The 24,998-nt window shown below is 41.6% G+C and overlaps 1 protein-coding gene across 11 annotated transcripts in view; it reads left to right on the forward strand.

Annotated features, from left to right (window-relative positions):
• Positions 1-24,998, forward strand: part of CELF2 (CUGBP Elav-like family member 2) — a 548,864-nt gene that overhangs the window by 284,686 nt on the left and 239,180 nt on the right. For 2 of the 11 annotated variants that reach the window (XM_054515011.1, XM_036401553.2), the window contains exon 1: positions 5,581-5,891. The exons of 2 other annotated variants lie outside the window; for them this stretch is intronic. In XM_054515011.1, the coding sequence (XP_054370986.1) occupies positions 5,785-5,891 (107 nt within the window). In that variant the 5' untranslated portion in view covers positions 5,581-5,784. Of the gene's footprint in view, positions 1-5,580; positions 5,892-7,501; positions 8,265-19,613; positions 19,884-24,998 lie in introns of those variants that run through there. 7 more of the 11 variants (XM_036401552.2, XM_036401555.2, XM_054515013.1 and 4 more) reach the window with 5 other exon arrangements.

Raw genomic sequence — 24,998 nt, forward strand, 5'->3', positions numbered from 1 at the left:
AATTTGTGAACTGCACAAGCTGAGAGTTTTTCCTCCTTCCCTGTCAAAGGTGGGGGAAGCAATGGAGCACTTTTTTTTTAGGTAGATAGGAGAGGTTTGTTCCTTCTGTCTCCCAGATGCTGAGATGCAGAGTCAGCCCTGCTGAATGCTCGAGGGAGGCAGCACACACCTCTTCTATTGTGGGTACCAGTCCTGCTATATGCTTTAAATGCAAAACTTTTTATTCCTCAGCTGTCCAAGTATTAATCTTCAGCATTTACACAACATTTTGTATTCCTGTGTTTTCTGTCCGTGCTATTTAATTTTCATGATGCTATTTGGATACTCCCAAGTGAAAAATGTTAGAAAAGACCTTTTGCAGCATGCAGACCAACAGTAATTGCCACCCCTATGACTCAGACAGAAAATCTAGGCATATAATTTAAAATATCTACCAAAGCAGACAAAAGGAGATGGGGCAAATTTTGGAATGGTTTTGTTGCCAAAAAAAAAAAAAAAGTGATTTGTTGTATCTCCACTGCAAGAGCTTGAGACTAATCTTCCTTTTCCGGAGCACAAAGATACTGTGAGCATGTTTAAAACACACAAGGTTTACAGAGGTAGTATCTGTCCTGAAGATCTGTCCACATCTGCATTAATGGCTCTAAAGCTGGTCAATATGGTTTCACCATGAAATTTTATTTAGATACTTAGAGGTAAAGATCTGAGTCTCTGTGACTTGTATCTTCCTAGCCTGGAACAGTAAAGAGACATCTCCACCCGTATGTATGTGCATAATACAAATAGCAAATGTCACAGTGTTTCTGCCCTCCTGGTAGAAATGGCAACTGGATGAAATAGAAACTGATAGAAACACTAGCCTAGATGTCTGATTGCTAGAGCTGAGGACAACAACTGATCTCCCATCTGCAATTATGTTAAAGGCTGTATAATCAAAACTCAAAATCAACAGAGGAAGCAGAGACAAAAGTGTGATGATTTGTTCTAGGTAAAAAATGAACAAAAATTTCAATTACAGCAGAGGTAAAGTGTGATGAGATACAGCCTTTTGAGTTACAGAAAATTCTTTGCTATTCACATTCACCAATTAAGTGATCCAGAGTAAAATGATTCTAACAGTAATACCTGGGCTTGTGTTCCACTATTTCCAATAACACAAAAGCTGCAGGCAATGAGTTGCTCATTATTCTAGATTTTAGGAGAAGATACCTAAATGAACTGTCTTCTTTCTGAAAGCATGCTGGAAAGATTCCACTTCTGAAGCTGAGGCCAATTTCCTTTCTACTTCAAACTTTGCACAGATGTAACATATGAATAAAATCACAGAAAGGTTTGGGTTGGAAAGGACCTTAAAGATCATCGTGTTCCACTACTCTGCCATGTACAAGGACACCTTCCAGTAGGCCAGGTTCTTCAAACCCACATCCAACCTGGCCTTGAACAGTTCAGGGGATGGGGCAGCCACAGCTTCTCTGGAGAACCTGTTCCAGTGCTTCACCACTCTCACAGTAAAAAATATCCTAACAGCTAATCTAAACCTGCCCTCTCTCAGTGTAAAGCCATTCCCTCTTGTCTTATCACAACATGCCCTGCTCAAAGTCCCTCTCTGGATTTCTTGTGGGCCCCCTTAGGCACTGGAAGGTGCTGTAAGATCTTCCTGGAGCCTTCTCCACAAGGAAATAACTCCAGATCTCTCAGCCTGACTTCACAGGAGAGGTGCTCCAATCCTGTGCTGTGAGCATCTTCATTCCCCTCCTGAGGACCAGTCTGTTTCAGACCCGGGGTGTCCAGGGCTGGGTAGTGCTGTGGAGCACAGGGATGGACACGTGCTGGTGATGCTGAAACAGGAACATGGGAATTCTCACCTTTGCTTTAGGCACTTCGGTGGGATTCGTCTTGCCTGATATATGCATTTGAAATTTAGGGATCTAATCCCTTTGTAGTCAATGGAGAGATGTGGTAATGCTCTTTAGTATAACTAATCTCCCCACAGTGACAATAGAGAAACCCTAGATGACTAGCTTAGACTAATTGCTCAGCTTCAAAGGTGGGATTTAACCACCTGAAACAGTAAAATGCTATCAGATTAAAGTGCAGCTTTCCACACCTATACAAAGCAAATGTGATTTGAGCCTAAATAACTGCACAGAACAGCAGATAACTGACTTAGACTGCAAGTGCCTCTTGTGAGGAGAAGAGGTATTTTAAATGTTTGTGCAAGCCACAATAAAGCACTGATTTATACATCTTGCAGTGTTCTGTGCTATGGTCACACTGCTCTGGAGTTTATTGGCTTTTTTCATTTTAAAGATGGAGATGTGAGCAAGAGGTTAATTGGTTTGCATGAGATCTGACACGGGGACACTTGGTAAAATGGGGACATGAATCAAAGCTTTCTATTCCTCTCATGATTGCAGTCATGATTTTTGGTTCATTGTCCTGAACATTTGTCCACCATTTCTTTGTCATGAAATCTAGTCCATCTCTTGGCTGGTAGAAAGACTTTTATTTTGTAGGAAAACACCACTATATTTTGGGCTTCTGAATACTTTTAAAATACTGTAAACCAGTATTCCTTGACCAAATGGAATGGTCAAGAAATAATTTCAACTAGAAGTAGAGAGCAGAAGGAACACTTTTAATTGGCATAAATTAGTCATTGTTACTGGTTTGCCTCTGAAGTTTTGATCATTTTGCTTGTGTAAATGACAGTTATTCCAATTGCCTTTCAAGGATTTGTAGCGTCACACAATTAGTTTAGCAAACTCATAGCCATATGTGGAAGGATTGGCTTTCCATTAAATACAGGGTGATGAAATCATTAGATTTCCACTGTATGTAATTTGTGTAGAGCATTCTGCAATATATGCATATCAGTTATGAATCTACAATCAGTTTTCATATTAAATGTTGAATTTAAACCCACACCTGGACTTTCATCCTGAAAGAAGCCAGATACCCCTGTGCATCTGGTTTAATCTTCCCCTCAGCCATATTATTTTAAAGGCACTCCTGCTTAGTACATCTTACAATTGAAAAATAATACTCATATTCCCTCTCATTCTCAGCAGCTGTGATCCCTCCACAGATGTTGTTCTGTCAGACGTTTCATTACGTGTGATAGAAAGCGTAGGTTCTTTTTGTCTGTCTGTGTTACTGCTTTGTAGATTTTATTTTCTTTTTTTTTATTTTCTTTTTTATTTATTCCTTTGGCTGTAGATGAGTCCTTCCATAATACTTCACTTTATCTCCTGTTGCTGCTGCTTCTCCTTCTTTCCAAGTGCAGAAATGATCAAGAACTTGCAACTGCATGGAGCCGCCCAACAGAAGCCCATTGATTCCCCACCAAAGGGCTCTGTGTGAGCCATTCTGCTCCAGCCTGAAAAGAAAGCTTTGTTCCCTCAGCTGGTAGTGTCTTAAGATGCTGATCCTTGCCATATTTTCTGAAAACTGTAGCAGTTCATCAGGCTGTTTGACACTTCCCGTTCAGCTGTGTACTCTCTAGCACACCCTGGTATTTGTTGCTGCTCGTACATCAGCCCCAGCAGCCTGAGACTGCTCTGGGCACCACGGTGAGCTCTGGGCACCACAAGTCATTTGGAGGTGAACAGTAAAGGAGCTGAAATCTGGAGTGCTGGTGGCCACGCCTGAAATGGTAGTAATGGATTTAGTATTTGGGGCAGGAGGTATGGGATTTGTCATGTTGGTTGAGTATTTTCCTGGCCGCCTTCCATGACTGTTCAGATATTTTTAGCATGAAGTACAAGCTATGTTGTCTCAGTTGACCTTGGAGCATGACATTTTAACATGGAATTGGTTTGACTTGCTAATCATTAAAATGATTTATTATTTTTTTATTGCAAGAGCAACTGAATCCCAGTCATGTTTTGCAGATGAAAAGGGAAGCAAATTGAAACCCGTCTTCCCTTAACTTGCAGTCCTTCATGACACCCATGTTTCCTAAGGTGCTGTCTTTCTCTCTACACCATTAAAAGTAGATTATGTCCAGGTTTGTTTTTTAATTTGTCTTTTAGTCATTTGACAAATATTATATCAGAGTGACTGAAACTAATCCCAAGGTTTCACAGTGCTCAGTGAGAAGTGTAGAACAAAAGGATTGTTTCTGTTGCAAACAATTTATGACCTTAATAGAAGTTTACAGCTGCCATCAGAAAGGCAAGATCTTGCTACCAGTGTATTTATCCTGGTGATTGCTCTCTCTTTGCCTTCATTCCCAGACTCAGGTTTAAAGATCAAGCCCCTAAATACCAACTTCTGTTAAGGAATTAGCAGCAGTAGCACTGCATCACAGTTTCGTAGCAGTATATTTTAAGGCCGTAGTATATAATGTAGGAAAACAGCTTAGGACCAGCCACAGACACAGCCAAAAGCTCATGAAAGTTGAATTCAAATTTTGAAGTGCAGATCAATTTTTAGCCACACTGGACTTTTTGACAAGTTGTCAATTTTGGACAATTTGTGTTTATTGAGTTTTGCACCTCCTTAAGTTAACATGACCTGAGAGGAAATTACAGTCATTTTTAAGATGCATTTTACTGCCACAGTGGTGTAGAAAAGCTTTTGACTGAAAAGAGCATCAAGGACTTGTTGACTTTTTCAGTCTACTAAATAAGCACCTGCTCAAGTATCTGATGTACATTAAAAAAAAAATTAAATTAAATAATAAAAAAGAAAAAAGAAAAAAAAAAAAGAAAAAAAAAGAAAAAAGCCAACCATCCTCCTGAATAGTTCAAAGATTTACCCAGCAAAAGCTGAAACCAACACGTGAAAATAAACCTCTCTTTGACTACCTTGGCAACTTGGAAGACCACAACCTGCTCCTACAAATCACATGGCGGATCTCCCAAACAGGGCCAAAGAGGCTGTTTCCCTGAAATCTGTGTCACACTATAGTTCCTTTCATGCATAGGAAGTGAGTAAATCATTGAATAATGCAACATCCTTCCCCGTCTGCGAGAACTGTGCCAAAGCCAGGCGTGAGGGTCTGGGTTAAAGCAAACTCAGTTACTTGGTAACCGAGTTGTGTTTTGGAGGGGTCAAAATTGGAGGGATTTTGGACTTGTGTTTTTTTGGGGTTAAAATTGCCAAGAAAAACTGAAAACTCGAGGAAGATCCCCAGGTGCCGGCATTAATACTCCCCAATCGCTCTGATGTGAGCTGGCAGGTCCCATAAAGCCACTCAGCCTTGAACAGGGAAGGGAAGTAGGGAGAGAGTAGAAGCTCCAGCTGCGACTCCAGAGCCCCAGAAAGAGCCTCTAACCCAATTCCCTTAAAGTGCACAAGCCTCACGAGCCACAGCATCTCTTTGCCTCTGTATTCACTGAGTTCGCAGGGCAAACAAAAGACCCATACCAAGCATGCATCCTTCCAGAGGGGGAAAGCTTTTCCTCATTTGCCCATAGATTTCCCCCCCTTTTCCTTCAGTTTTATACATAGAGATTTGTATGTGTACATATATATATATATTATTATTTTTGTTTTAACAGCGGAGGGGTGGGGTGGGGGGGGGGGAATGTTGCTAATTTTTTTTTTTGGCTGGTAATTAGGAGAGCTAACACCAGCTAGGCTAGAGTGAACGCAAACAAGACCCCTATAGGCAGCACAGTGCATTAATGTAAAATATGCCCAGACAACATAACTTGTCAGAGAGGATTATTTCTGCTTAGTGAATCTGCAGGGGCCCCTTTGCTCCACCACTCAGCGTCTGACTAGAGAGAGAAAGAGAGAAAGAGTAGCCATTAGTGAGTAGCTACTGTGGCATTGATGTTTGAGCGCACTTCTGAACTGGCTTTTGTTGAGAATATCGGTGCAGAAAGCATGCGCTGTCCCAAATCCGCTGTTACTATGAGAAATGAGGAGCTGCTTTTAAGGTATGTTGTCTCCTTTGTTTTAACGCGTGCTTTCGAGTTGCCTGGGCCCGCTGCAACTATAACCGTGCTGTGTATTAAGTAGTTTCCCTATTTAAAGGAAAAGACAGGCATTGCTGGGTGCAAGTGGCATTTTCCACTAGTTCGGGTCGCACATTTCATGTATAATGACAAATGTACGGAGAGGGCAGGGAGGGGAAAAAAAAATATATTTATCTTTTCTTTTTTTTTTTCTTTTTTTTCCCCCTTCCTAAAAGAGAGCCGGTATTTCTTTTATCACCTCCTTTGCAATATTTCTGCCTGCTTCATTATTATGCACTGGGCATGGAATAAGCATGGAAAAAGCTCGGGGAGACTCCATATTAGAGCTAGTGCCCTAAATACCACTTTAATTTTCACTTAGCCTATGTAAATAGTTTCTAATGCTTTACCTAGTCTCTACCGCTCAAAGATGTTTTAAAAATACCTAAATACTCCTGTAATGTGGGGTTACACATCTATTCTCTAATAATGCTCCCAGGTTTAGCGGGAGGCCAGCATCGACTACTCTCTTCAGAGACACACAACACGCAGACACGCACACACGCACACTCACACACAGAATTATGCTGGAATTGGCACCCCGCTTTGAAAAATGTAGTCTTTTGTTTATTTGCTAGCAGACATTGTAGCATTGAATACATCTTTTGGTCTGACAATGGGACAGCTGAACAATGGTGTTGTCAAACTAGCTTAATGTATGTCTGGCGATGGGGTGGTTTGGGTTGTTTTGGGGTTTTTTTCCTTTCCTTTTCTCAGCCCTTTTTTCATTTCCCATAATCTTTTTGTGTTTACAGTAGAATTTAAAGTGCGTTGCCTGTTTTGTGGTGGTTATTTCAGTTGATATCTGCTGCTAATAGTGCAGGGAGGGGGAGGCTTGTATCTTACAATTATGGCTATTGCATTAAGTTGCAGATTTATTACTAACCTCTCCTTTAACTGTGGTGAGAAAACTTATTGATTCTGAAAGCTTACAATACTGCTGTCAATCTGGGAAATACATACTTGCCAAATCTGCCCTTGCTTGATTTTATGCCCGATCGTATCAACTTTAACTGCTGTTTTGAAAATACTGTTTCTAATTTTGTTTAGGTAATGAAAATGCAATAAAAATGATAAATCAGATCTCAGAGTAGGAGCCCATGCGACTTTCCATTTTTATTACATTTTATACATTAGAATTTTTAAGGTCAGACAGAATAATTTACCTGAATGATTCCTATCCCCTAATCAAAAAAATTATTCAGATGACATTTCCTAAATTATCTTTCTGTTTCAAGAACCATCGTTTAGCATTAAAACAGTTAACAATTTTGGGTTTGAATTTGGAAAAATGAACCTTATGCATTGTGAGAAAAAAATTGTTACAAAGCTTTTGAAAAATTTTGAGTTACTACTTGGACAGCAGCTTAGGTCTTAAATAAAATGAATTGCCATTACTCTGTGGAGTTTCTTAAACTGTTTCAAGTCTTTAAATACTTTACATGTTAAGTAAATGTATTGCTTTTAGCAATAAGTTTAATGATTTTGTAAGAGAAAAGATTTATTTATCAGTGGCTTCTGGTTTTTGCTTTGATCAATTAATAGTAGAGATTTTGTTCTTTTTTTAAAAACTGGACTCTAGTGCATGATTTATATGGGTTGAGGGGTCTCTTGGACCCCTTAATTAAAACAAAAAGACATTGAGGATTTATTGGTAGCAGTCAGAGCCCTCTAAAGCATGCATTTCAGCACAAAAATATTTGGTGGGGAGACTGAATACTTGCTATGCTGTTTTGCTTTTATTTTGTCATTGTATCTTCTTCCCTCGAGTCTTGAGATGGTGCAAACCAATAGCAAAGAGTTTATGTGAACAAAAAGGTAATATCACATAAAATACTTCTTGAGAAGCCAAGAGGTTATGGATTATCAGGTGCTTGCATGCTGTGTGTTGTGCATAAACATGAAGAAAGCAAGGATAGTGTTTAATATTATGGGACCATGACATAATTCACTTCCTTGAGAGAACTTCTTTCAAGACAAACATTAACTCATTCCCAACCGCTCTGCTCTGCCTGAACTGCAGGGTGGAAACAGTGGCATGTTTTTATAAAGTTATTTTTCTATCATGTCATGTTGCAGCAGCCTGAGCTTTCTAGCAGCTACTGCCCTTTGTGAGTGGCAATAACGTGAGTCCCCCACTCTCAGTTATGTGGAAATGCCCCTTCAGGGATAGCCCAGAGCTGCGTGAATGCCACTTCTGTAGCAGGCACCAACAGACACCTGGGCAGAAAAACCAGCCACCACTTTTAAGGACTATTCAATACTATAACTGTTTCCTAAGCTCTCTGCTCACAGGTGAGTTCCTACCAAACTTACTTACTGTAGTTTCTATGTTTTCGGATAAAATGTTTCATGAAATACATATACCATGATTTTTTTTTTTTGGTCTTGGATTGAAAATTACTTTGTGTTTTTCCAAGGGTATTTTCTCACATTGCATTCACATCAAAGACTGATTTTTGAATTAGTTTGTGTGAATCCTACTTAAAAAAAATCTTTCTATGCATATTTACTGAAATATTGCTTTCTGAGCCATAACAATTATTATTAACATCAAAGAAGGTGAAGCAAAGCTGTAGCACAAGTAATTTCTTAGCATGTTTAAGGAAAGTAATGGCTTTTGAAAGACTGCATAGGTTTAGAGATCTTATGCCTGAGCATCGGAGGTGTCCTCAGTGCTGCCTGTTTTGAATCTCACCCATTCACAAAACAATGTGGTGCCTTGCAGTTGTCAAACTTGGCAACATCTGTTTCCACACAGAGCTAAGAGAGGTAATTCAGACTCTACATGAGTTGTTATTTGTTCTTGCAATGACCAGGTGTAATGTCAAAACATGAACACCCTCAGTCTTACCTGTTAGAGAAAGAGCACGGCAGATCTTAGCCTGGGACGTGGCTTTCCATGCTTCCACAGGGAAATGGAATTGAATTATATTCATTTATTAGCCTGGAGTCTTTGTGTGTATTTATTTATTTAATTACTTTCACATTCATGAGCCACAATCATCAACATGCTAATATTTTCTTTGTTAAGAGCAGATGACACTGACACGGTTCTGTCAGCAAATTTAAGTATGAAGGGACTGAGATCTGCCTGCAGATAAATACTTGGGGGTGAAAAGCTGGATGTGAGCTGGCAATGTGCACTCACAGCCCAGGAAGCCAATTGTGTTCTGGGCTGCAGCAGGAGAAGGGTGGCCAGCAGGTTGAGGGAGGGTGATTCCCTCCATCTACCACGCCCTCATGAGATTCCACCTGCAGCATCTTTTCCAAGTCTGGAGTCCTCAACAAGTCCTCAACATGGAACTGTTGGATTGGATCCAGAGGAGGGCCACAAAAACAGTCAGACTGGAACACCTCCTCTAAGGAGACAGGCTGAAAGACTTGTGGTTGTCCAGCCTGGAGAAGGGAAGGATCCAGAGAGATATTGGAGCATTCTTTCAGTACCTAAAGGGGGCTTATAGCAAAGATTTTTTTTAGCAGGGCCTGTTTCAATGGGACATGGGATTGTGGCTTTAAATGAAAATAGTGTTGATTCAGGCTAGACATAAGGGGGAAATTTTTCACAATGAGGCTGGTGAAACACTGGAACAGGTTGCAGAGAGAGGTGGTGACTGCCCCATCCCTGGAAACATTCACAGTCAAGCTGGACACGGCTCTGAGCAACCTGATCTACTTGAAGCTGTCCCTGTTCGTGTCATGAGAGTTGGAAGTAGATGACCTTTAAAGGTCCCTTTCAACCCAAACCATTCTATGATTCTATTCTATATAAGATTACAAACTATACCTTTGGGGCTGAAAAACAAAGCAAGTGTTCAATTAATATTCATATCTAGAAGTTTTACTGCAAGTGTAGATTGTGCTTGAATACTTAAGAAGTCATTCAGGAGTGAATCAATACTAATTATTGTAATCAGGAGGGTTAATTAGCTGAAGATGCCGCTGATGGAAAGTTCACTGCTTACAGCCCTGAAAACACCTAAGTTGATGAAATCTGAAAGCAAGATGTCTAGGAGGACTTTGTGTGGAGAGAAACATTTGGCTTTCCTTTGGCATTTCAAGAGCCAGTCATTCCAAAGGGGAAACATAGCTTGTACTTTGTATTTTGCATGATATTAATTCAGGGGGTATTAGAAGATGCAACTAAATCTGTCGAGAAGATATTTTGTGGTCGTCTCTCAATAAATGCAAGTACCATTTTGGATAACCTGTACTGTCTCTGCTGCATTCATTTGTAGATTACCATAAATTAATATGGATAATCTTATGCATTTGAAATCTGGTTCCAGCACTGTTATTTGGAACATTTTTTTTTCCCTCCATTTGTGTTCAGGCACAGGGACTTCACATGGTACATGTACATAAATTACACATGCTGTGTTGCTAATACACATATATATGTGTGCACGCATACATGTGTGCACTTAAGTTTAAACATTTTTCATTGATGTTGTGTATTTCTATAATCCTGTGCCCTTAAAACTCCCACTCAGTTTCCATCTGCAAAACAGTATTCAACTACATATGATTCAGAGGACAGTTACTGAAAAAGGAGTTCATGAAATTTAAGTTAGATGACAAGGAATAAAGACTGAAAAGAAATGACTGAAGAAAATCCTTTTCTTTTCCCTCAATTAGAGCAGTTGTGTTTCTTAAAGTGAGCATTACTGAATTCAAACAAAATCCAGCTGTACAAAACCTTTTCCACAAGTGACTTGCAAGAAGATTTTTTATTTAATGCTGGGTGTTTGGGTTTTGCATTGGTTTTTTTGTTGTCGGTTTTGTTTTTTTTTTTCCTTTTCCTCTAGTTGTACCTCTTAACCAAGACAAATATCTGGATATTAATTCAAGAAAAAAAAAAAAAAACAACTTACAGAAACCCCCCCTCTCATTCACACACACATATAAACCCCCCAAGTCAAATGATGCTTTCAGAGGAGAGAAATCCTATTTCAAAACACATCCTTCTTTCCTTTCTAATGACATTAGAGATTATCACGTGCAAGTGCTATTTATCTTTGCAACTGTTTTTCCTATGACTGTTTTACTGCTTCCAACACATTTACTTGTATGTCAGCCATAGAAAAGGTAACTGAAAATGGCAGTTGTTGAGAAAGCATGTCGCCATGCCTGGAATGACATGCATTATCAGGGCAGCAGGAGTTGCTGGCTCTACAGCCCATTTCTACTTGACCTGCAGAATGATTGGCTGCCTGGGATGGTGATGAATCACTGGAGTTTATGAAACAAGACTGCTGGCATCCACACAGAGGAAATAAAAACTGGATTTTTTTTTTTTTGTTTTCCCCCCTCTAACATTCTTGCTGTGACAAAAAGCTTTTTTTTTATTATTATTTTTTTACGTTTTGTATTGCTTCTGTGTTATTTTACCCTGCAGCAGAAGCAAATGTGTCAATTAAAGTCGCTTTAGTACCGTTCTCAGCAAGTTAATGATGCACTGAAGGTTAACTATCTTTATTGGATGGAAATGGTCAGGAATTCTCACAAATTTTCTGTAAATCTTGATCTGGACTCTAATGTTCTCATCTCTCACTTCAGTCTTGAGACTGAGATAGCATAACTAGTAATCAGCTCGAGCAGGATGTAAAAAGGATTTCAGCTCTTCTCACGCACAACTTTATTTTCTCTGATAGTATAAGGATCAGTGACCATTCCTTGGGCTAATATCAGTCAGATCCATCTTCAGCATTTCTAAACTAATGACTAAAATGACATTTCTGGAAAGCACAGACTCCCAGATTTGCACTCACTTTCTAGGTGGTTGGTGAAATTATATTGTGCATTAAGCCCACGTTACTGGATTAGGCTGCTATGAGCCTGTGCTTGCAGGAAAGCACCGTGGGGCTGTAAATCTGCCAGTGCACTGACAAGGCTGACACAGCGTGGATCACAAGCTGCCCTGTAAAATGCAGCCAAGTAAAAATGATCCTTCCATTTCAATTAAAACACCCAAAAATTGTGTTCGGGGGTGGGGGAATGGAGACAACTACTTGGTTGTCTCTCCATGTAGCATACTCAGTGTGCTGATGTTACCCTGCATCCCTTATTCAGGTAAAACAACCTATTTTTAAGTTAACTCTCTCTGATTCAAAGAAATAAGATTACCAATAAAATTGCACAGGAAGTTTTAAAACAGCAGTTATATGATAATAAAGCACTTACAATGCTTTTTGCTATTATATGAGAGAGGGTTTTTCCTCAACTCTCATGCTTTGCTGCCCAAGCTTTTTCTCCACTAGTTTTGAAAAGCAGTTTGCATACTAACATCAGTTATTAGACTTTTCCACCTTCCTCCAAATAATTCAGCTGCTGCTGGACACTGCAGAGGCTGCAACACTCTGGTTATTTAAGGCACAGCTTTCCAATGCCCCTTGTGAAAGAGAGGAGGGCAAACTTTAACCAGTGAGAAGGGCAACACAGGGAACTGTTGCTTGTGCCCTTCGGTGTGTGAGGGGTAAATGCTGTCCTTGCTCGGGAGTTCCCATGGCAGCAAATCAGCAGGTCATCCTCAAGAGCAGCCTTTGAGGATGCCAGACAACAGTCTGTCACCAGGAGCAAGAGAGAGCAGAGAGTTTGAGGAAGAGGGAAAAAAAATCTAGAAAATCAGAGAGAGGACAGGGAAAATTACAAATAGAGGAGGGAAAAGTAATGGTAATCAAACACAGATCATCTGGAAATTGAACCTTGCGCATGCAGATATCTGTGGATGATAGGATGGCTGTGCTACAGAGTGAAATTAAGATTCAAATCCAGCACCTGCCCTCCCTGGAAGCTGCAGGTCAGCATCTGAGGGATTGAGGGCTTCTAGAAAAGAAACAGAGAGTTATCAGAAAACTTAAAATTTTAGAGACTCTAAATTCAATGCTACAACCTCTTGATTTCATTTTCCTTCTCTTCTGCCTAAAAAAGATTTATCTTCTGCTAAACTGTGAGGAAGAAGCTCACTCTGAAGCTTGAGAATTTGCCTGCATCATTTCAGCCCACATTTAATTTTAATGAGAGAGTTATATAACCCCCTTTAAAAATAACAAAACACTAACAGAACTGCATTGGCAACACCAGGTGTTCTGCAGTGCTGCTCCAATGAATCATATGGAGATTTGTCTGTGCACGGCTGATGAACATACATTAAACTCAGTTAACCCCCACCCCTTAATAAAGCAATCCAAAGTGACCAAAATTTTTCCTAAAGAGCCTTTCTCACAAAACAATGCCTAACTAGATGCCTGCCCCAGGAACCTCATGGTTCCAGCACTCCTCCCTTCCAAAGTTTTTGTCTCAAGGGGTTGAGTTTTTCTTTAAAAGTTGCTGATGAACTATTGTGACCTTTCAAAGTGAAACACTGTATGTTAACACTAAGTTTGGTTAAATGATTTGGTTCAGAAAAGAAAATCAGTGTTCTTCTTTGTTGTGCTGACCCCCAAATCCCTGAAATTAAGAACAGCACAATTAACAGGTATCTCTGGGAAAAATAAACATGTGACTTCATCAATGTTCCTTTCAGACAGAGAATTAGTGGGAAAACTGAACCAGTGACTTGAGCTTGTTAAACATCTTGGTTCAGATGCCATTCTTGACTCTAGGAAGTCCCTCAGCCACCAGCTGCTGGAAGGTGTGAAGGATCACCTGCCATATTCATGCTTTTTCTCTTTCCATCCCTTATCAGAGTCAGGGTCATGGGCTACGTGGACCTTTTGATCTGCCTTATGTGGCAATTCTTACACCGTTAATTTAAGGAGGAAAACACCCAAACTACTAAAACCAGGCATGGTGCAGTTTTCTGTCCATCCAAATGCCTTATAGTTACTGCAGGAGCCTTTTCTTTGTGTCCTTCATGTCTGATATTAAATGGTTTCTGTCTGTGAAACAAAGATAGCTACTTTGCATATTTTCAGGGTGATTGTTGTTTTTGAGGATTGACATGTATGCTAGGCACTTCATGAACAAATGAAAAAAGGAGACCTGTGAAATTTCCTACCTTAAAGATGCCACAATTTGTGTTTAAGGTGAAATCCAATCATTTGCAGTGTGAAAGAAAGAAAGACACGTGGTAGAAGTGAGGATGAAGGTTAAGCTCATAAGGATCTTGCTGCTAGAAGTGGAGTGCAGTAGGTTAATGCAGATATTGTAATAAACCTCTCAGATCAGAGGTCTTCACATTTTGTTTATAAAAATAAGTCTCCTTTTGGCTTCTTGTCTCTTTTGATGTCCCTTACCCACATTCTTTCTTTGCTGATGCCACATTAGAACTTCACACTTAACTTTGCCCATGGTGTTTGCAGTTGGAGATGCCCTCCTGATCCAGGCCATCCTCATCATCTACTTCCCTCATCCCGCCTCTTTCCCAATAATCAGCCTCTCCAGAATGGCAAAACTCTCCAGAAAACTCAAATTTATATAAAATCAGAGAGATTTTTGTGTCTCCTGTGGGTGTAGATGGCAGGGAGGAAGGGTTTTTTTACAGTGGGATTTTTCCTCTGCTCTTTGAAGGAATAGGTGAGGCTATTGCATATTGTGAGGATGGAGCAACACAGACAAGAGAACCAGATGTGTGATTTCTCCTGTCCTAAATTATAGGTTTTCACATGAAGATAATATAATAGCCAAATCCAAGAATATTCAGTTCCCTCTTCCCTCTTTGGAAAGGTGTCTTTTTTTACCATAAATAACATGTCTGCTCTCTAGTAAGAAATCAGGTCTGCCCAGTGCTTGCAGTACCCCAGTTTTTCTCCTTTTTGGGCAGTAGTTGTTGATAGTTAGCAGGTGAGAAGATAAGGTAATCCATTAGAAAAAAAAAAGAAAAATGAAAAAAATAATGTCTGTTACCAAGTCAAGATAAGACTGGGTTGACAAAAGCTTGGGTCTTGTGTCTATATGCACAAGGCACTAACACAAGGGTAACACCTGTGGATCAATAGTGATGCTCTTCAATAGGACTGCAAATAAACAACAGGACAGGAAGACTTGGTCTTGCAAAAATTTGCTTGTTTCTGCTTTCCTTCAGTATTCTCCAAATGTAGTGCTGAGCTCAGGAACAGCCCAGCTGGAGCAGAGGTTGGATTGGACCTGAGGATGATGATTGACTGTCCCATGTAGTTGGTGCTGTTCAAAAAGGAGGGTGTCCCTCTAAATTAAAGGCCTTTCCAAAAAAAACCTCCATTCCATGTAGTATCTGCCCCGTGCCATGATTTGTTGCCTAATTGTTTTAGGAAAGATTGAGTTATTACCCACAAAAGGGAACAAAGGCCCTTTACCCACAGTGGGATGAAATCACCTCATCACTGGTATAAAATAGGAAGGGAAAAAAAAAAGAGAAGTGAGTGGGAAGTTTTACTATAGCAACCAAGTTTACATAATATCAATGCGCTTCAAGTGAAAGCTCTAGAAATGCTTAATTTGAGGGACCTTTTCACAGGACTAATTTTAAATGACGTTTATTTCTGAAGATTACTGATGAGCTACAGTAGCCTACGGAAGCGGAGGGAGCCTCACAAGCACTATTTTAAATACTTAAAATTCATTGATCAGCTTTAACCAATATTTTCATTTTCTTTTTAAAAGGATTGCAGTTTTATGCAAGTTATTTTATTCCTCCAAATGAGTGGAAGACTGTTTTGTGTTTGGTTTTGTAAATACAAAATCCCTACTGAAAAGTTACGGTTCCATAATTCAAATTTTTATTCCAATATTAGACATAACTGACAAAGACAGTTTTGTTCCAGGTAATCACAAATGGTAAAATGGTGTAGAATTGCACCCATTACTTTTTACCCTTCAAGGAAATGCACTACTTTTTGCTCTAATTGTTAATGATTTTTACACCATTCTGTAGTCCTGCCCAAGTGCTCGTGTGCTTTGCTTTGCTGTTTCTTCAGGCCCCCTCCCCTTCTTGGCCCTCCAGAAGTCTTCTCCTAAGATTTAGGCTGATATAAGGGCTCCCTTCCTTATAGGGAGGTAGGCTCACATCCCATTACACAAACCAAAATGCTGCACTGCCTGCTCTTAGTCACACCACTACTTCCAGGCTTCCATGGCTTGCCTGGAAGGTTATTCCTTTGTGGAAGACAGCAACCACCTCGTTTGCATTCACCAACTCCAGCTGGACCAGATTCCTTCTCCCCCTCGCATTAGTGGAAGATCCTGAGTGATTCCACTGGAGTCATTCGAGCCTGCTCCAAATTTACACCGCCCGCCACTGAACTCTGCTTCTGCTGCCTCTGTTAGAAACTTGCTTTGATGCCAGAGATAAGCTGAATCCCAAGCATGTTCATTGGCTTAGGGGAGAATAAAGCAGAGGATTTGAACTCTCTTCATACTGCCTTGCAGGCTTGGGAGAGAGTGAAGTCATTCAGAAACTTTCCCTTGAAGTGCTTCCAACGGTAGCATTTCCTTGGCCCAAAACTTGGGGGCAAATTGATTAGAAGAATGGCAATTAATTATAGGGTGAGGAGGGGGTCTGGAGGGGGGATGTGATGTGAGTTACACATTGGATTTGGGTCTGGAAAGGAAGGGGATGTCTGCTCTCTTTGTCACTCACTGAAGAAGCCACAGGCAGTGATGTCAGAGTGAGCTCATACACCCAAGTCACCCGCTCAATCCTGGCCTTCTGCAGCTGAACTTTTTGTAGTTTCTTTTTGGATTTTTTTCTCTGAAGGGGTGTGCAATTTTCAAAGGTTGAGTTGTTTGGAGAAATTGTATGTAGCTCTGTGTTTGAAAAGCTTCTTGAACAGTGACTAATCTGCAAAGGTGAGGTGGAACTGCTTTATCTGCCCCACTCAGACGGATGGAGAAACTGAGGGACACAGAGTAAACGAGCCAAACAGGGTCTGGGCCTCTGAAATGAGGGGAGGAGGGATAGGAGGCAGCATTTGTAGCTGGAATAGGATTAAAGCCCAAGAATTGATGATTCCAAATTCTAGGTTCCTCCCTCAAAACTGCCATATGCTCCACCCGTTGAAAAAGCTTAATATTGGCGGGCAGCAACAATGCAGCTACTCTAAGCCAGTGTTTAGAGCCATTGTCTGATTTATGCTGTGAAAATAAATGCAGTTTCACTTGCCACTCTCACTCCCCATTTCTCTCTGTACTGTAGCAACACATCAGAGCTTCCACTTTTCCCTTAATTTTTAATAAAACTTGCTATTTTGCACACATGTGCTAGTCAAGAATCTGACATAAATGTTACAAATAACAGAGCTGAGCCTGTAACAGTGTGTGAAACAATCAGGATTTTTAGTTTCTTACCACTTACCCTCTGCCATCGAGAGTTAATTCATACACAGACACTACATAATTTATGTTTGAGAACCAAATTATTCGAATGCAGTTTTTCCCTCTAAGCTCTCCTTGAGTCGTATCTCAGTATCTTTTATGGAAAGGGTTCCTTTTTGCATTTGACCCTGTTCCTGCTTCTAACTTTTAAATGGCAAAAGCAAATGTGCTTTGAAAAGTGTGTTACACTGTAGTTGTTAAATAAAGCAATAACCTATGCACTTGTAATGCTTTCTCTATGACCTACTTACATACTACTTCACCCTCCTTATAGTATGATTAAAAGCTGCTTTGAATCCACTATTCCCTCAAGGGATTTGAGGCTAGAATTTAACAAACTGCTGAGAAGGCTTAAGTCAGTAAGAGGGCTTCCCTACAGCTTCTTCCAGCTAATTCACATGTAATTAAAAGGAAAATAAATATTTCAAAAGAACATACGTTTTAATGAAGCATTTTTAAGCACTTACACCTTGCATAATGGGGCAAATTTATAAGGATCTCTCTATTCCATATGCAGATTTTAAGCAAAATTATTTGTGATTCTCTCCTCCTCCCTCTTTGCATCCTGTGCGAAGCGTGGATTTACTTTTCAGTCAGCAGCAGTGGGACTGTGGTCCTTAGAAGTGACAGGCTGGTGAGACTGAAGTCCCTTAGATTTAGCATGTACCAAAAAAACTCGTGATGAAGAGGTGCAGATCCAGCCGCACAGGGCGAAGTGGGGGTGGAGACTTCTTAGTTAAAAGAATATCCTCATCCTCACTGAGCTGCCCGTATTTCTTCTGAGCTAAAACCTGTCCCTTCTGCAGTGGCAAGATTTTAAAATTGAAAGTTAATCCAACTCTGCTCTGGGCCGGATTAACCACCATGGAGGCCTCAGATCAAAGACCAGGTGGCTGCATCCAGCTGGAGAAAGTTGTGCTGGTTTCTCCTTTCATTTGGACTTTGCACTTAATTTTTTTATCCACTGTGTAGTCAGTCCTGCACTGTGATGGATGGGTGGCGTAAAGGAATCACCATGAATTCAGTAAAGAGGAGCCATAGCTTTGCTTTGTGCCTTTCTAGGGGGATGTTTAGGTGCCATGGTGACGAGGACAGTATGTGAACATATAGAGCAGAGCAGATTAATAACACTATAGATATCTGTTCAGGATTGCAGCTGTCCTACGGGGATTATGCTGAGGGCCAAGTGAACCTTTTCTTTCTTTAGTCTTGCAAAGTAGGCAAAAATTTTAGCAGCCTGAGGGGGTTTTCTTCCTTTTTAACTATTTAAAATTAGAAAGTCTCCTAGTGCAAGAAACCGGACTCTAAAAACTTGCTCATTCTGTATTTTTTTTTTTCCCTATGAAATCAACAATGGTCAAAATTTAAATAAAACTTGGCCTGACTGATAACACATTTTTTATATGTCAATTTAGTTTTTATATTAGAATGCTCTTTGAAAAGTTTAAGCATAGTAGGTTTTAATTTGCATTTGCTACTTTTTGCAAGCGTTGATTATCCATAACAAATCAAATTATAAAACGTAGGGAGAGATTCAGATGGAGAAGCACACACAATGTTGAGGAACGTTCTGTCTGTCTAGACTGCTCAGATCACCTAGTAATCTTCGTAAATATGTTAATATTCTTTCGCCTGGAGCGGCTTTGTATTGAAGCAAGCAGGTCTCGGAGATGGAAAGGAAAATTTATACAGATTTTCAGGGGGCGGTGGCGTGGAGTGGGGGGGCCTCCAGCTATTTGTATGTGTGGAATTTTGTGCGCGTCTTGGTGGTGACACTTCCGAGTGCGGCCAACTCTGAGAGCAGCGAGGTTGGGAGCGGGTTTTTGGGAGGTTACAGCCACGAGAAAGGATTTGCCGTCATTAGTTATTCAAATCCCTCTTTCTGATCAGCGAGGACAGAGTTACTACCACTCTCTCGCCAGCCAGTAACATCACTCTGAGCATTTAAAACACTGCCAAGGTCTGAATGGCAGGAGTTTGAGTGGAGAGCGAGCCTGCACCCAGCCCCTGACCAAACATCCCCAGTGCCCCCGGGCTGGCTCCGGCCGCGCCGGGGGGAGCCGTGCCCGGCGTGTGAGGGGGCAGTGCCCGCCCCGGGGCCGCTGCCCCGCCGGGCTCGGCTCACCCCGCTCGGCCGCGGGGCCGGGCAGCGCTGCGGAGGCGCCGGGCGGGTCGGGCCGCCCCCGGAGCCGGGCCGGGCGGAGCGGCGGAGCCCCGGGAGGGCAGCCCCCGGCCCGGCGGCGGCGATAGGCCTCTCCCGGGGCGGCGGGGGCGCAGGGGTTAACGGGGAGCCGCAGCGGGGAGATGGCTCCGCCTCCCCGCTCAGCACCTGGCGCTCCACCGACAGTTGCCTCAGCAGTCGATTTCGGAGGGGATTGGCGGAAAAAACCGAGAGGGGGAGAGAAATGTGACAACTGCCGGGGCTGGCGGCTGCCGCGGGGAGGCCTCCGCACCTGTGCCTGCCGCTCCGCCGCCCGGCGCAGTTGTGGGATCCGCCGCGCCCCGCCGCATCCTCCCGCCGACCGCCGCGGCGCCCCCGGAGCCCAGCATGACTTCTTCGTTCAAGCTGGATTTCCTTCCGGAGATGATGGTCGACGGCCGCTTGCTGGTCTCTGACAGAATGTAAGTGGCGGCGGGGCTGCCGCCGTGTCCCCCCACCCCACCCCGCCCCGGCTCCGGGTACCGCCCGGCACCGAGCCCCCGGCTCCGGCCGGCTCCCTCCCGCACCGCCCGCCCTTCCCGGGGAGGGCAAGGGGGGCTCGTAGCCCGAGCCACCCCCCCCCCCCCCTTTTCCCAAGTCTCTTGGTGGTCTCCGTGCCGTGCCCCCTCCCGGGGTGCTCAGCGTCCCGCAGGTCGGTGCCGGCGGGCGCGGGGGGCTTTCGGCTGCCGCTGATGATGATGATGATGCAACGTGGAGAAACGCGCGTCGGTCGCGCGTAGCTGAGCGCTCTCCCCTCCGTGCTCAGCGGAGCCCTCCACAGACACCTGTCCCCTGCAGCCAGCCCGGACCCACCCGTGCCTTATCACCCCTTCCCGGCAGAATAAAAATGCCCTACCCCCCCACCCCCCGCAAATTTTCATCAGTTTTCAAATTCAGATGAAATGCTAAGCATCCACTGGGAGTACCTGGCAGAACGCAAGGATTTGGCGGTTTGTTGTTCCCCCCCCCCCCCATACCGTCCCCGACAGCTGCCTGGTACGGAGAGTGTTAATTAGGGTGAGGATGGTTGTTTTACATGCAGTTGAAGTGGGGATGAGATGTATTGGAAGGAGCTGAATGCTGGAATTTCAGAAGGAGAAGTATTCCCCTAGCCCGGCTCTGCTCTGTTAATCTCGGTTTGAAAGTTTCTATTATCATCCTCTTGGGCATTGCGAATTGGCAGGTATTTTCAGGTAACCTAAGCTTTGTATGAAAAAGTAAAAACTAGAAATGATGAAATAGACATCTGCTGAAAGATACGAAGTGTAAGGACTGTGCTGCATTGTTTTACAGTATCCAAAGTATCTTTTATTTTGTTGCTTTTTCTTCTTTCATCGGGATGGCAAGCGTGGTTTGAGTTACATTAGAATAAAGCGAGAGGCTTTGGCATTGACTCTGCACTGAAGCTGTTCTGGTTGAGGCAGCACTTAAGTTACAAGTGTAAATAAACCCGTATGTGCAGCAGAGAGTGTCACCTGCAATTTGCACAAATCAGGTTGCATACTGTGCCCCCATCTAAGGCTATTCAGACTTTTATTGCCTTTTTTACTGGTAACCAAACTTTCTCTGAGGTGGAATGTCTTTCCCTTGCACCAGCAGTGTTCTGCATGGAGTCATTCAGTAGTGGCCAGTTGTTCAGACAGCTGAGGTTTAGTGAGTGTGTGGGAGAGGGGCAAGAGTCAGGGGGGAAGCTACTTGGTGACTTACACTATTTTTACAGTCCTTGAAGGACAGCGAAGTGTGTAAATGCTGCCTCTTGTCTTAAATTTGTGATCTTAGATTCAAAAGTGTTCTGTGCTGCGTTTTGCTCTTCCCATTGTAAAATCACAGATTTTATTGGCATTAGTTGGTTTTGGTACAGGTGCTGTCAATTTCTTCTGTTTTGCAGAGAAGTCGCAGAGGTTTGCTCATTAGGGTACAAAGTAGCAGCTGAACATTGGTATCTCTTGCTCTGCAGCCCTCTGTAGGCACCTGCCACAGCCAAACTTCCCCCTGTTTTCATCATCTCAGCTTTGATTAGACTTTCTACCCGCTGTCCTTCCAGGCAGTCAGAAAAGATCCTGCTAACAAACATCTCCAAGCTCAAAGGCACTATTAACTGTGGCTGATGATGCCCTGTTGTCACTCAAGCTTATATAACTTTATCTCCAATTTGCCCCTCGAGGTGGGGGAGTACCACGTCAAACTCTTTCTTCTGCATTGCTCTCTTCGTACTCCTTTTCTCTGTGAAGCATCCATAATATATCTTAACACAGCTTGAAACACAGTCAGTGTTCATTAGATGCAGAGCTTAATGTGTGTCCAAAGATACAAAAATTAGTCTAGAGAAATGTCAGCACCTAAGTGGATCTTGAAATGCAGAAGTTTGATAATGGAGTTGTTAAATGCACTTGTAGGGGTTGGCATTTTTGAGGGGGAGGGGTGACTAAGTAATCTCTTGAAGGAAAAAAACTTTACCTCCTGTATCATCAGTGGTCATGATGTGATGTGCTTCCTTGTATGAACCAAACCTTGCTTTGCTGCTGATCTAATTGTGGAGATGGTATGATTTCAAGGGATCCTGTGTCGTGCATGCAAATTAATATTGACACTAAATTGCCATGAACTCAGGGAGCTTCTAACAAAAATAGTCTTGAAACTAAATGCTGTGTTTGAGAGCTTTGCTGCACTGCCTTTCTAACACTCTTGCCATTCCGCTGTTTAAAACCATCTTTACCTCGTCCTTCTTAGCCAAGTGGTGACATATATTTATTTGCAAGTCCCCAACTCTCTGGGCTAATCAGTGCTGACGAGGATGCAGTTTGATTACGCATCAGGGGTCAGGGGCACACGAGCACCTTCCCCTTGAGCTGCCCCCCCAGGCGAGCGGCGAGCCGCCAGCAGCGTTAGCGGGGTGGCGCGGAGCATCCGAGAGCACGCTCCGAGTTACCACGCTGCACAAAACTTTTAACCTCGCCATCTGCTCCAGCCATTCCGTGCAGCTCAGTTCACTCTTTAGCAGAAAGGAATTGCTTATTTTAGAGCAAGGCAATTAGCAAAATATACGTGTAACATTTCTTTCACAGCACAAATTGGCAAAACTAGATTTTTTTTTTAATACGCCGGCGGCTTATCAGATGTTTTGGGAAATTGGTAGCATACAATATCACTTACACTTCTTCTTTGCCCATTAAAAGAATGTTTGTAAAGGGATTTATTCTCAGAATCATCCATTATTTCAATGTGAGAGAAAAAGGGGATTTTTCAAGGAATAACTTTCAGTGCATACCTAGTGTGAAAGTCAACTGCCAGCCTGATAATTGCAAAGTTAAAATGCTCTTACCTCTGTGAGAATGTTAATAACTCTTAAATGCTGCTTGCTTTCAAATTTTGCTGCTGTTACTATATAGCTAAACAGGAATAAAATAGAACATCAGATACATTGAGCATGACTGTGTGTAATTAAACTGTATGCATGGCATCAGTGTACCTGGTTAGTGACTGAATGGCAATTTACTAGTAAAAATTAATTAATGACATGTCATTGGAAAATAGATACTCTAGGATATGAAGCATAAAAATGCATGAACTTCTGTTTTTGAGGACAGATGGCAAGCTGGATGCTCTAACCATGGTAAATGCCTGCAAAGAGCCCTGCTTGGTGAGTGCTCTGGGAAGGATCAGGAATTGTTTGACCGCTGTTGTGCACTGTGGGGAAGAGGCATTTCTGAGGAAAATACTCAGACACACGTAGGTGAAACATACAGATGAAATGTGTGTGTATCTGGACAGGGTAGGAGAGGGTTAATGGTTACTAAGTGAGGTTATAAAATCTGAGTTCAGTGTAATTTGCTGATTTCACTGGCTCACATGTACATGCCAACTGGATGATTGTGAAGTGGTTGCTTTGAGGATTAAATACTCATTGTTGTAACCCCTCCTCATGTTGATTTCCGCAATACCACAGAAGATTTTTCCATTCCATGTTCCACATTTCAGTGCCTGGGATTACCTTTCATGTGTTTGTTACTACTGAAACCAACTCAAATTTTACTTTAATTTTTGGTAGCTGGATCTAATGCCAATAAGATACATTATGCTTCAACAGTGTGCGTGCAACTGCACGGGTTACAGGCAATAATGTGAAAAAATATGAAGCCTTTGAATTTCTTTCTCTTCTAATCAAAAATGAGTCAAAATCCGATATACGTGCAATATGCTGATTAAAAAGCCAGTGAAGATCAATTTTTGATATTTTTGTTTGTACTTGCTCTTTAATAAATAAGAAATGTCATCATTCACAGGACATGCTTGCATTTTAAAATCCAGAACTTCATTTTCTGCAGTAAACCTGCAATATAGGACTTTTTTTAAGCAAAACCTGGACATAACAAATTTATGTTTTTAAACTGAACTGCAGGGAAACTCAACATCCTGTCGAAAATAATTTTTCCACTCTCTGGTCTTTTTTATATCTAGAATATCAAATCATGATTTCCTAACTGAAAATAGACAGGCATTTTTAAGACCACTGTCTCATCCTTATACTGGCACTTTATTCTATCTTTGATTCAGTAATAGCTTTATTTTAAGTAATATGACTTTTACTTAAATTACTTGTGTGACATATTCCTTGGGCCACTACTGAGGAAAAGCAAAGCAAAAAAAGAAGAAAATTTTTGAGAAGTGCCAAGGAGCTTCAGAAAGGAAAATAAATCTTTGCATGTCTATTAAGCAATTACAATTTCATGGTGTCCTTCTCCCCATCATCTTTTCTAGAATCTCATTCAGAAGTTAACCTACGATAACTCTCAGCACATCAATATTTAAATATATCTTTCACTTCCTATGATACGATCTCACAAGTTTTAAGCCTCCCCCACACGTATTCATCATCCAAATTAATCATCAGTTATGATTGCTCTAACAACTTTGATAACTCTAAATATTTCATTGGCATTTTAGGATGTTTGATATCTTATGAGCATTTGGACTATTCAAATTTCATGATTAATTCATGGATTAATATAAAAATGTTTGACCAAATCGATACAGGGAAAGGTGTACAAAATATTTTCATTTTTAAAAGCACCTGGAATACATAGAGTACACTTGGGCAAGACAATATTCTGCAGAGAAATCATTGTTTTATACTTTAAGCAAATAAAAACTTTTTTCCTTCTAAAGTGGAAAGGCAACATGTTGGTTTTCTTTCTTTTTTCTTCATTTCCACACACTGTTTCCTATAGGGCATTATTTTTTTCTGTGTTCATATAGGTGCAAAGTATGTTGCATCTCCTACATGATTTCCTTTGATTAAAACAAACTGGTGGCAGGGCAAGGTTAACCAGAGGCTAAAGTCACAAAAAAGGGAATATACGTAGAAAGCAAGGCTCAGTTTTCCTTAGCAAAGAAGTGGGAGAACAAGAAAAACCTTCATAGGTACAAGAAAAATGCAGGAACAAGAATGCCTATTTGGAAAATAAAAACTAATTGGAGCAATAAATGTAATGTTCTCAAGTAATTGTGAAATAATTATTCCCCTTTAGAATCATCAT

The sequence above is a fragment of the Molothrus ater genome, chromosome 5 (assembly GCF_012460135.2).
Source record: "Molothrus ater isolate BHLD 08-10-18 breed brown headed cowbird chromosome 5, BPBGC_Mater_1.1, whole genome shotgun sequence".
Lineage (NCBI taxonomy): Eukaryota > Metazoa > Chordata > Aves > Passeriformes > Icteridae > Molothrus > Molothrus ater.